This window comes from Nuphar pumila, chromosome 12 (assembly GCF_984573655.1).
Source record: "Nuphar pumila chromosome 12, dmNupPumi1.hap1.1, whole genome shotgun sequence".
NCBI classification, from domain to species: domain Eukaryota; kingdom Viridiplantae; phylum Streptophyta; class Magnoliopsida; order Nymphaeales; family Nymphaeaceae; genus Nuphar; species Nuphar pumila.
In genome coordinates, this window is record NC_143260.1 from 102,378,799 (window position 1) to 102,391,894 (window position 13,096).

Here is a 13,096-nt window from a genome sequence, read left to right on the forward strand (position 1 = left end):
GAATAGGATGATATCCAAAAGTGAGTTCCAACTAATTAAACCATATAGAAAGCATCTGATGGTCATTTTTTTTAAAAGGTGAAAAATGGTGTATACTGAGTATATTATAACTTTTTTTTTTTAAAGGCAAGCTGGGTTACCAAGACCCCCACCAGTTGCTATTCAAGGTACCAGGGGGGTTTGAACCTACAACATTCCACCACAAGGAGACTTGCACTAACAGCTCTAGAAACCACCTCCAGAATGAAAGACCTAGCTGTGCTGGCTCTGCCTGCTGTATTTACTGTCATCGTCCTGACATCATAAATGTAAATTGTCGTTTTACCTGATCCATTCTCATCTATGTTGTTTGGTGGCTTGGCTGCATGTGCAGCATGAAATGTGATAACGCCTTGTCCTGACCCAACCCAAACAACAAACTAGGGCCCCAGCTCATGTCTGGAAAAAATGTATCCCAGTGGAGCGCCTGGTCAGATCCAACTCAAGTCCGACTCAGTTACTCACATACATGAGCACAATTCCAATAAGACTTGGGCCCAATCCGGCTTATAACGGTTGGGTCAAGCTGCCTGTGAGTCAGACCTTCTTCCAGGCCGGTTTGGTTCCAAAGTGCCCGATCCGGTTCCAGCCCAATGTCTACTCCTAGTTAATTGAAAGATAGTTTACTGCCAAGTGTTCAAACACCTAGGGATGTCAATGGGTCGGGTACTAGACCAATCTGGGTATACCCAATCCAGCCCAAATAATAAATTGGTTGAGTTTGGTTCGGGTTTTGCCAGGTCACAAAAATGAAATCCCAGACCCATAATTTTAGATTTTTTTTTAAAGGCGATCATACCATTGGGAATTGAACTTGCAATGTCCCAACACAAGGTGGCATGCACTAACAGCTCTTACCAAACAAGAATTTTGCAAATTTATTTGTACTGAATATATATATATATTCAATTTATTATTCAAAGAAACCATGTCTGGGATCAAAGAACTGGTTGCGTTGGCTCAGCCCGCTTCGAGGCTAGGACGCTTGCCCCCACCAATTTGAAGCATTTATTGGTTTACAACGAAATTTAAGCTATCACTAATTTTCATCTCCAAATTAGCGACGGATGCACATCCATCGATAAATGGTAGCGACGGAAATAGCGACAGATTAAATTTCATCACTTAACCAAATCGGTCTCCATTTAATGATGAATTCACGACGTACATAATCTGTCGCTAAACCATCACAACATAGCGACAGATTAGTGACAAATAAATTCTATCACAATTTAGCGACTGGGGTTATGCGACGGATGCTATCTGTCACTAGTCCATCGTAAAATCCATCACAAAGATGTACAATGATGGATAGCATCTGTCGCCAATATGCATTTTTCTTGTAATGGTAGTTTGCATTATTTTGGATTTACAAGTAGTTCTCTCTAAGGTGTGCTACTGAACAAGAAGGATGGGCTGAGGTGGATATACATCTTGAAAGCTTCTTGGATTGAGTGCTAGCGAGTGTCCTGAACTAGTTTAGGAGTTGCTTTTGTCGATGTTTTTATTTTTGTGATTTTGTGCTTTATAATTGAAAAGATAGTGTAATTCTTTTATTTACTTTTAAGGTATTGATAAAGTGAGATTTCTAAGTGAATTTGGGTGCCTTATTTCCTATTTACACGAGTGCAATGACTGATTTTGAATTTATCATTTGGTGCGCAGTTTTTGTTTTGAAAATAACCGTTTGTAAAAATCACATCATTAAAAAATAAGGTATTTCGTTCAAAGATGGTGTTCTATATCCATCGCAAATGTGATAGTAAATCAATTGGAAAGGAGTTGTGGTGGATATAAAACTATTAGGGAAAGGGAGACAAGTTTGTTTGGCAAGTGGGCAAACATGACAATGATCATAAAGTGAGTAATCACCAAATTTATTTGATTTATTCAAATATTTAAGTTTAGCAATAAATAAATGGCCAAAATGATAGTGACAAATTTTAGAAAGGGAGAGAGTGGATGAGGCATTCAAAGCAACATTACTATTTCAAGAATATAAAGCCCATTTCTAAGCTTACCCACTCCAATCTTTCAATTCAAGGGAAGGTCCTGCAAAATACAAGAATCATCTGTAAATATGGATTCACATTTTAAGTCTTCATAGATTTTACTTGTAAAACCTGTAAAATTTTGATATTTATTTAAATAAATAAAAGAAATTTTATAATTATTCTGCAAATTAAAGAAGTGAACAAATATGAACAGAAGTTTTTTATGATAGTGATGTAGACTCGATGTTACGTAATAGTAATGTTTACTTAACCGCTTTCATCATACAAGATGATAATGTTAAACAAGAAGCAGTTGACGAATAAAATATCCACCAAAGAATAATAAAAAGTATTTATTTGATCATTGTCAGAAAAATAGGGTAGAAACGGAAGTGGAATATCAGGTGCCTTGCCACCCTCCTATCCCCACGCGTTCATGTGTTCAGTACCTTCCCTTCTAACCTTGTCTTTTATGGACGACAGACGTGGCCGACTCCAACGTGATTCCCCACATATCATACATCTAAAGTTGGGTCAGACTCTGGATAAATATCCGTTGAAACCAAAAAAGAAGCACTATAGTTAGTTTAAAACTCATTTTAAAAAAAAAATGACCCATTTTCAGGTGAAAATCAATAGCGTGACTCTTTTTTAGAGGATCCTGTATGTCTGGCTCTCAAATTTTAATTGGATTAACAACTTCATTATGAAACTTGAGCCAAGTCCAGGTTTAAAGCTAGAATCAATATTTAAAATTAAATCCAAAACTAGTTCTGACCCATATTTTTGCACTAGATACATAACGCATATATGAATTTGCATAGACCGTTCACAAATATATTTGGGTTTTCCTCAAATCCAGGTTAGAACCGGATACACGTTAAAGTTGGATTTGGGTTTATAATTAGGACTACCGTGACCCATTTTTTTCACTTGAAATTCAAACGCTTTAACTCATTTTTTATCTACCCAATCTCTCAAAGGTCTCATTTGCTGACTTGATTTAGAACCATATTGTGAGACCTGAGTTGGATGCAAGTCCAAAACTAACTGTTAAAATATGTACAAATTTGAGTGAGATCCATAACAAATATATTTGAGTTTATTCAGAGTGAGGGTCAGAAATAGGACAAGTTAGGTGAGTTTATAAGATGTAATAAGGGTAGGTATTTAGAAGGGCAATTATGTAGTTTTAATAAAAAAAGGGTAAAATAAGAATTTCAGAGTACATCAAAGCGTTCCTCAGGGTTAAGTCTTTACAACTACTTCTTTTCAAGAATCGTCATTTTTTTTTGCACCAATGAAAGAGAGGGTACTTAAGTCTTTGCAATCGCATCAAACTTCAACGCTAATTAATGCTGACAAACATGAGGATACGAGACACACATGCTTACATACGTAGTGCTCTTTGAGACCCCTGAACATGAGATGTACCTAACTGCCCTGTTCGGGGGGGGGAACATATAACCTGCTTTGGTTAAGTGGAGTCCTGTTCCAAGGAGCGGGTATATAGAGACATCGCCACGTGTAAAGGCATGCGAGGGTGGGGATAATGCCTCGCCATTTTTCCCTTCCCCTCCCATACTTTAAAAAAAAAAATCCATCTTAAAAAATGTTCAGCAAAAACGGATCAGATCATTCTTCACAGCAGAGAGCTCCTGGGATTAGAGTAATGGCACATACCGCTCCGTGGAAGCCGAGTCGGGTTGATAGGAAGTCTTTATTTGATCATTGTCAGAAAAATAATGTAGAAACTCACCTGGAATATCAGGTGCGTGCCTCCCTACTATCCCCCACGCGTTCACGTGTTCAGTACCTACCCTTCTAACCTACCCTTTCTATCCTTCCCTACCTTCCCTTCTATATATGGCGTCGCCAACTCCTACGTGATTCCCCACAGTGAACAGCGCTCTCCATCCTCGTCGGAATATCCCAAGCGCTTCGGTTTCAGACGCTTCGCCGTTTCAGCCATGTCTTTGATGACGGTCTTGGTCACCGGAGCCAGCGGCAGAACCGGTAAAAGTTTTTCCTAAGAAACCCATTCACCATTTATCTCTTTCTCTCTTTTTCCCCTGTGCGAGGATTCATTTAGAATGAGTGCCTTGTGGGATTGCAGGGAGAAATGCGTATATGAAACTGAAGGAGAGGAGTGATCAGTTCGTCGCAAGAGGTTTGGTTAGAAGAGAGGAGAGTAAGAAGCAAATAGGAGGAGGTAACGACGTGTTTGTTGGGGATATTAGGGACGCCAGCAGCATTCTGCCAGCATTTGAAGGTGGTATTGATGCATTGGTGATTCTCACAAGTGCACCTGAAGTAACCGATGAACCAAATTCCCCCTCTGAAGAAGGGGCAGATCCTGTACAGGTGGCTTTGGAGTTTGACTTGGGGAATTGACCGTATACTTTTTCCAGCATTTTATGTGCAATTGTATTTACATTTTATTTTTTTGGATTTCAGATTGAATGGTGGGGACAGAAGCATCAGATCGATGCCGGTTGGTATTTGTTTTTTGGGTTATGCAATTTATAGCCCATTCTATCATGGGGTGATGCAGAGCGCGAACCAGACAGAACCGAGGGCCACCGAATCCAATTAAATCTAATCTTATATTTTGGATAATTTTAATTTTGGGTCATAAGTCGTATTTGGATATCAAATCTATATTTGGGTTTATATCCATTTAAATTGTTTATCAAGATAGAAAACTTCGCCCACCCCAATTGTTTTGGGATGAAGGCGTAGTTGTTGTTTGTTTGTTGTTGTATCAAGATAGAAAATTTATCATAGTTAGCGTTTATCAAATTATGTAGATTTTACCAGTTACCATTGTAAAACCTCATCTATAAAAAGATGAAATGGGCAGGAGTCATGGCAGTTTAGATTTGACATTAATTCTAGTTTATTTGTATTTTCTTCTATTTCTTGTATTTTTCAATTATTTTAGATAATTTAGCTTCTTAGCTGTGCCAAGTGCCTATTCGTGTAGGGTTTAGGAGCGATCCTCCTGTTTACTGCATCATCCCAATTAGACAAATAAAAAAAAAGATAGTGTGTAGGGTTGGTAAAGGAGCCAAACAAACCGAATAGGGCATGTTAGGTCTCAACACATTTACTAGTGGATTGAGTTAGTGGCTCAACTAGTGTTTGTTTTTAGCCGAGCTGAGCTTGAGCTTGGTTCATCCCTAAAGGAGGTGAGCAGACCACGAGCTGGCTTGTGTAAAAATATTCTATTTTATTTATATGTGGAATATATATATATATATATATATTTCATTAAACCTTATCTTTTATATATATATTATACATCATTCTTTTGTATATTAACTTAAAGTATATATCAGTGTTGTATCTTTACCATATTGTACAATACATATCGTTATTTTGGGAGAAAATGATACAATACACACCCATATCTTGATATAGGTTTGTATTGTACCTTTATTATGATACACCCCTTGTATAAATTGTTTTTTAATTGTATTTCATAAACTTGGTTATTTTGTTTATATTTATGTAATATGAAAGTATGAGTCTTGTGGCATTGTTCTTGTGAGATATGCATGCAATATTAGCTATTATTCTATATTAGTTGATGTTTGATGATGTCTTATGTGCCTCATAGAGACATAAATGTGATTTTATGGTTGTATTTTGTGCAATTCATCATTGTTAAATGTGTTATGATTTTTTAAATTTTTTTGCTATTTTTTTTTATTTTTCTTGATTTTTTAGAAAATTTTTATTATAAATTTATGATATGTTTATGATACAATACGATAAGATATGATATAGTGTTACTTTGGGCCCGATCGATACGGGCAACGATACGTACTTACAACCTTGGTATATATTATATATAAATATATATATATATATATATATATATATATATATATATATATATATATATATATATATATATTATACCAAGCTGAGTTGAGCTCAACACCCTGTGTTCGGGCTCGACTCGTTTAAGCTAAACAAGTTGCTCATGGCTCTACTTACCAGCTATACAAACTGATCACGAATGACTTCATGACGAGCTGAGTCACGAGCTGCAAGGTTCGTTTACCAGCTATAATTCTGTGAATGATATGAAGCACACAATCTGAATTCACAAAAACAATAAAGAAAGCACACACTAAGTTGCGAGTAAAGGATGCCATTTTTCACCTGATGTGGAATTCACATTCCATCGGTCAAAACAAAATTTTGATTCCATGTGGTAGGCTTTCAGTTCAGCTATGCAAAACAGTCCTTTAGTGTCATGTTATGGTGGTTTATGTTTATTTACTTAGAGTTTTTTATGCAGCTATAAATGCGGGAGTAAAGCACATTGTTTTGGTGGGGGCCGTCGGTGGAACAGATCCAAAACGTTATTATTCTTACAGTACTGTATATCAAAATATGTCGGTAAGTTAGCTTTGGTTAGAAACTCTTTTGGAGTTCCCCTTATGATGTTTTGTTAATGGATTATGAGTTATGTATCATCTCTTCGTGCTTCTATATTTTTCTTCCCTTTTAATTGGTCTTTGGCCATTTTTCTGTTGCTGGTTTTTATAAACTTTACTATGTTTTTTGTTATCTGTTTGACCTGTTCATCTTAAATTCTTTCTTCTTTTTGAAGAATGATTTTGTCTATCTGAGTTTTTTTCCTGTAAATGATATGAAATGATTATTTGCTCATGGAAATTGTTGGAATTTTTGTTGGGGATTGAAATCGAATGTCAATTTCTTTAAAAAAAAATTATATGTCAATTGATCAATGTTTTGTGCTTTCAGATTTGCAAGCGTAAGGCCGAGGAGTACTTGGTAAACTCTGGTGTACCATATACAATCATAAGGTACCTTCTAGAATTTCTTATGATTTGAATGTATTTAATGAGTTACAATCTGCCTACCAAATTTGTTGGAACATTTGTGTTATGCATCCTTCGGTTGAGTAAAGAATGTGAGCATTTGTTTTAATTTTCCTTAAAGATCCTGTTCAATAATTTCTTTCTCTAACTTATTCATTTTCCACATGGAGCTAGATAGCCAGATGTATTTACTATGTCAAAACATCTTCTTGTTTACCAAATTTCCTAATATTATTTCAAGATGTAGATTTTTAATATTATTTATGGAACCACTGTGTCAAAGAAGTTGTTTGGTTGAGGCTTAGGTTTGAATTTGAAACCTTACATTGTGACTTTTTATTCGAAATATTAAAGAAATCTTTTTCTTTAAACGTGCCAGCTTGGCTCACAACCCTACTGATCTCAAGCATAACAAGCCCAAGCTCATTATGAGCCTGAGTGGGCCTGGTAAATGAGATGAATGAGCCAAGCTTATTTACCAAAAAAATGCATTTTTTCAGAGTCGAAAGTAATAGGACTACAAAAATGACATTATCTCAGAGCTGAAAGGGATAAGATTTTATCTCGATGCCTATTGCTTGCAAGCCATAAAATTTCGTTCCACTCTATATTATGTGATGTAAAATGTCTAAAATAAAATTGTTACTACTTAATGAGCTTATACAAGTTGAACCAATCCGAGCACTTATTACTCATGTTCGGCTTACCAAATTACCTATGTTACGAGTTTGAACAAACTCTTTACCACAAATTAGGCCACAAGCAGCTCATCTCATTTCCCAGCCCTAAACCCGAGCAGGCAATAGTTGGTTAGTGCTTGAATGATCTAAACTCAGCTTGGTTGGTTCATTTACCATCTCTACTTCGCCCTTGTACACATTCTTGTTCTTTGAACACATGATCCTACCGGACAATTCAAGGCAATCAACCTAGCTAAGGCAAAGGTATGTGCATCACAATCATGTCATTGGTGCATAGGGTGTTAACGGGTTGGGTTTGACCGGGACCTGACCCATACCATATAGGGTCAGGGTTTGGTGATGAAAAAGGTCTTATTAGAATTAAGGTTGGATCTGAAGGGTCCAATTAGTGTATGGAGATGTGCATAGTCTTTGAAATTTCATACCAGATCCAGACTCCAGTCAAGTTCCAATTAAATCTCATGATTTTTTAATGTAAAAAAGATAAAAAAAAAAATTTTATTTTACCGGTTATGGACCGGGTCAGCTTCATTTAATTCTTATAGGACCTGAGGATGGTTTTACGTATGGCAGACCTGATTGGACCTTGTCCTGGCCCAACTGAGCCTGAACCAGCTCCGACCCATTGACACCCTTAATATTCATAGCCCTATATTCATTAACTAGTACCTCCACAGCAATCCAGATGCCATCAATTATTGAAAGTAGAGAATACTCAATTACATGTGTTTGAGTGTTTGATGCACATGCACAGAGACACAACATGGTTAGACTGAATAAGCATGGATCAAATAGTGTGTACATTTTATAGGATTACAATCTTATTTGCTATTTGTCCTCTGTGTTCAAGACCTGGATGGTTGGTGGACGATGAAGGTGGTCGACGGGAGTTGCTGTTTGGACATGGTGATGCACTTTTTGAATCAGAAACAAAAACAGTTCCGAGGGCTGATGTAGCAGAGGTTTGCATTCAGGTATGTTAATAGCTGTGGTGCACATATGTATAAGCATTGACATGTTAATTTGTTGAACGTTTCCGCCTGAAAATTGCTTTCCTTTCGTGTCTGCAGGCACTGCTGCACCCTGAGGCAAGGAATAAGGCATTCGACCTGGTATCAAAGCCTGAGGGTGTTGGCACACATACAAAAGATTTCAAGGCCTTTTTCTCGCAAATCATTGAGACTTTTTGAGTGCATGGACTTAAGCGCAGCCCATTGGGAATGCGTGACAATTAAGCAGCCCTTCTTTTTAATATTGGAGTCGTGGCTGCCAAACATGCTGCAAGTAGAATAAAATTTTCTGTGAGCTCAGTCCTGTGAAATTGTGAGTTAAATTTTTTTTTGAAGGAAAGATAATCATATTCATAAAATGCAAGTAGAGGAACCGGGTGTCACCACGATTCCAATACAACGAAGAAGTACAAAAATGAGTGACAAATACAAACAGAAATACAAGTGTGTCAGCGGGTGCCATTAGGCCGCAATCCTGCCTTGCCAATACGCTGCTCCCCAGCCCAGTGCAAATCCGAACCCGGACACTTGAGCTGCAAAGGCTTCAGCAGCTGGCCACGAATATTCTGAAGTACTATGTGGGTGGAATTATGCTTGCCCTGAAAATCCTGTTATATCCTTTCTAACCAAACATTCTTCCACATGATAAGAAGCCAACATGGCCACAAGAATAGCCACGTGGAACCCCAACCCCCAATTTTTATGGTAATGATTAGACCCCCAAGGTATGTTCTTGTCACCCCCAACAGTAATTCATGAGAAGTTGAGCCGAAGTTCAGCCCCAGAAAAGATGGTGTGTGTCCTCCACATGTGCAAGGCAAAATGAGCAACGATTAAGAGGCAAAATGAGCAACGATTAGGAAAACAAAAGCCCTTCTTCTTCAAGTTTGCATCCGTAAGAATTTTGTCCAAGAGAACCAATTAACCAGTAAATGAGACTCTCACTGGAAGACCACCACCCCACAAGGCATGGTTCGAGAGCCATTGCACCATAGGCTCGAAAACAAATTCAAAAGCAACCGACAATAGGAGCTTGATGCCCCTAGACGTTTTCCATGATAGTTGGTCTGGGATGCCATTAAGCACTAGGAGGGAGAGAAGACCCATTAGTTGCATCCATTCATGAGCAAATTGTTGGGTAGGATGAGCCCTCAAAGTTATGTCCCACCCACTACTAGCCGACCACCTCTCCGCTATTAAGCTTTCCTTTTTCCTAGCCACCTGATAAAGGGAAGGAAATGCCTCCAATAGAGGCGATGAGAGGAGCCAAGGGACCTTCCAAAAAAGAGTGCTTATCCCATTGCCAACCTTCACCATAGACCCATCCATTATATGTTCTAATTTCTTGCACCAAGAATTTTAAATATTGAAACTCAACCGCCACTTGTAGTTATTGGACCACCACCAAGGCCACCCATGCAACCGATACTTAGTTTTCACGACCACAACCCATTCTTTGTCTTCACAACACAAGGACCAAAACCACTTAATAGAAAGGGCCACATTCAAGGTGCTCAAATCCCAAATACCCTACACCCCCCCATTATTTAAGGATTTAGAAAGAGTATCCCACGAGATAAGATGTGGTGTAAAATCGATGTATAAGTCGATTCACAATCCAAGATCCAAATGGATATCCACACGCGAAAGCTAAAATTTATAACAGGAGAGTCCGGATAGGACTCAAACACTGTGATTCGAATCAGTAGCACTTTATTTTGACAGACAGTTTTAAACACGAAAAAGTTGCATAACGTACACACCTTTCCAACGGATCCAAGATCATAGAATTTGGATCTGTGATGTTTGCATTACGATCAGTTCTATGGGACAGATGGACAGAACACTCGGAACAAACTGGTGACCAGTTTGAAAGCTTGGAGAGGATTTTCGACACCTTTGATGGATGAGTTTGGACAAACTTAGAACAGACAAATTCAGCGGGATTCTATTATCTTTCCAACGAATCAAGATTTGTAAATTTTGGTGATGTCTACTAAAAGTTAAGACTGATTTAGTCTGCAGTATTTTCAGAAGCTCAATACTCAAAAAATTGATTTGGTGATTAATCATGCAACAAATAAGCTAATTTTCGAAGCAGTAGATAGAAGATTCAGCAAAATATCAAAACATGAATGTTACTAATCTAGATCTTCAATTAGATCAACGAACAAAGCAGAAGTGAATGAGATATGACAGAAATACGAAACTCTATCAGAAACTTCAAACAACAATAGAGGCTAACTCAGGTCACATGCAATGGACTGAAATTTGCCAAAGATTTTTTACACTTAACAAAAATGAATCAAGCAAAATGCAAAACAGTAAACTTGAAGAGCCAAACATTAGCTTTCCAACAAGCTATGGCTCATAAATTATTGCTAAGTCAATAAGAAGATATGATTAAAACACATAACACTATTAGAGATGCAATAAACAGGACAAAACTCTGGTCTTGTCCAAATGACCAAACTTTTCCAGGAGTTTTTATGGTCTAACGAAAATGATTCAGGAAAAATGGTAAATCGTGATATTGTAGAGGCAGATCCCGTCTTTTCAACAAGCCAAAGATCGCTCAAATTAGACCAGTATCTGGAGAGATACAGTCAAAATACTGAGACAGTGTTAGACAATCCCGAATACAGAAATGCATATAAATCATTCAATGCAAGAGAATTCTGATGTTTCCCTTAACCAGAAAATAAGTTCAAAAATCAGATGCAACTTAAACAATCTGAATTTTGAACAACAAGAATCACATAAACAACGACAATAACAATCTTAAAGTTGTCTCACAATCTTTAACAATGAATCTAGCAGTCAACGACAGCAAATATGAAAAGAACACAAGGCAAGAGAACAAGCTTCAGAAAATATTATCTTGTTTGTAGCCAACAAGATCAAAGAGCACTTCAGCAACTTTCACAAATGCAGAATAGCACCAACACAAGATTCGTCCACACGAGCAAAAAGAGGTATCCTTCTTGAATCATCACCCTCACACGATTTTCTCTAACCTTTCTCAAAGGATTTCTTTCAAACCAAATGACAGCCAAGCTCCCATTCACAATTTTCTTTTTTTCTTCAAAATTTCAAATCAATCTCCTCCCTTTGGTCAACCCCCCCATGGGCTCTTAAACACCCAAAATAGAGCTTCATAAAGACGGTCAGGCCTTCCCAAGGCAACCTCTTTCCAAGGCATTGAATAAGTCATTTTTAGAACAAGAGCTTTAAAGCCCTTTCAACAACCATATTGACTTTCAAAGTCAATATGATATTCAAACCAGGGCTACGGATGTCCACACTAAGTGGCGCCACTCATATGGGTCAAACGAGTTTTGGATCTCGGACAAGATCCAAACAATGTTAAGATCCAGTCCTATAAGCAAAAATGCATTAAAATTAAATACAATAAAAAAGAAAAACTACCTTTAATTTACATACACCCTCTAGTACCACAAAACAAATCCTACAGGACACTAGATCTATCCAGATCCGTAGAATCTGGCACCTAAAAAAATAAAAATAAAAATTGAAATAAAATAAGAAAGAAATGTCACTATGATTCAAAGCTTGTTTCCATGGAATCAACATATCCAAAATACAATTATCGACAAACATGGGCTATACCAAGGATCTAATTGAACCAGAGAAGTCCAGCATGCGAGTTGATTGCCTCGGGTAACGATGCCTTGATCGGGTCTGAAGAGTTGGATTTGGATCCAACTCATCTTTAATGTTCTGCTCATCTGGTTTGTCTAGATGCTCTGCACCATCCCCCCAAGTTGAAAAGGCTTTGTCCTCAAAGCCGAATCCTTGTTACCTTCGTCATTATGGTACCGCTCCAAATGCTTGACATTGAACACATCTGAAGTCTTGAACTGAGGCAACAATTAAACCTTGTAAGCATTAGAATTAATAACATTAGTAATTGCACAAAGACCAATGCACTTAGGTGCTAATTTACCATGCAGTTCTTGAGGTAAACGTTCTTTGGTCAAAGTAAGCCATTAGATCTCTAATTTTAAAAAGTACATGTCGGTGCTTCTTATCATAATTTGATTTATACTTACTCATGCTATCTTGAAGCTTTTGATGTACCTGTTCATGAATATCTTGCAAAAAGAAATATGATTTTGTACAGAATTTAAATGAGGACCAATAACAGAAATAGGGGCTAAATTAGCAGGAGAGTATGGATTAAAACCATAAAGAACAGAAAATGTGCTAAAAACAGTAGAACGATTTACAGATTTGTTAAATGCAAATTTAGCTTGTACAAGTATGTGTGGCAAACATTTTGGTTTATTATTTATTAATGCTCACAAAAGATTTCCTAAAGACCGACTCACAACTTCAGTTTGACCATCGGTCTAAGTATGATGAACAATACTAAATTGTAAGGTGGTTCCTAACTTTTTTCACGGTTGATGCCAGAAATGTCCTACAAATTTAACATCTCTATCAGAAGTGATTGTTTAGGAATTCTATGT

General features: G+C 37.3%; 1 protein-coding gene across 1 annotated transcript; it reads left to right on the plus strand.

Annotated features, from left to right (window-relative positions):
- Nucleotides 1-3,906: 3,906 nt before the first annotated feature.
- On the plus strand, nucleotides 3,907-8,914 carry LOC149821368 (uncharacterized protein At5g02240-like). Its single transcript, XM_089982631.1, has 7 exons — nucleotides 3,907-4,049; nucleotides 4,150-4,397; nucleotides 4,491-4,527; nucleotides 6,346-6,446; nucleotides 6,816-6,877; nucleotides 8,444-8,567; nucleotides 8,664-8,914. The coding sequence occupies exons 1-7, from the start codon at nucleotides 4,004-4,006 to the stop codon at nucleotides 8,781-8,783; spliced, it is 738 nt and encodes a 245-aa protein (XP_089838757.1). The 5' UTR covers nucleotides 3,907-4,003; the 3' UTR covers nucleotides 8,784-8,914.
- Nucleotides 8,915-13,096: the final 4,182 nt, after the last annotated feature.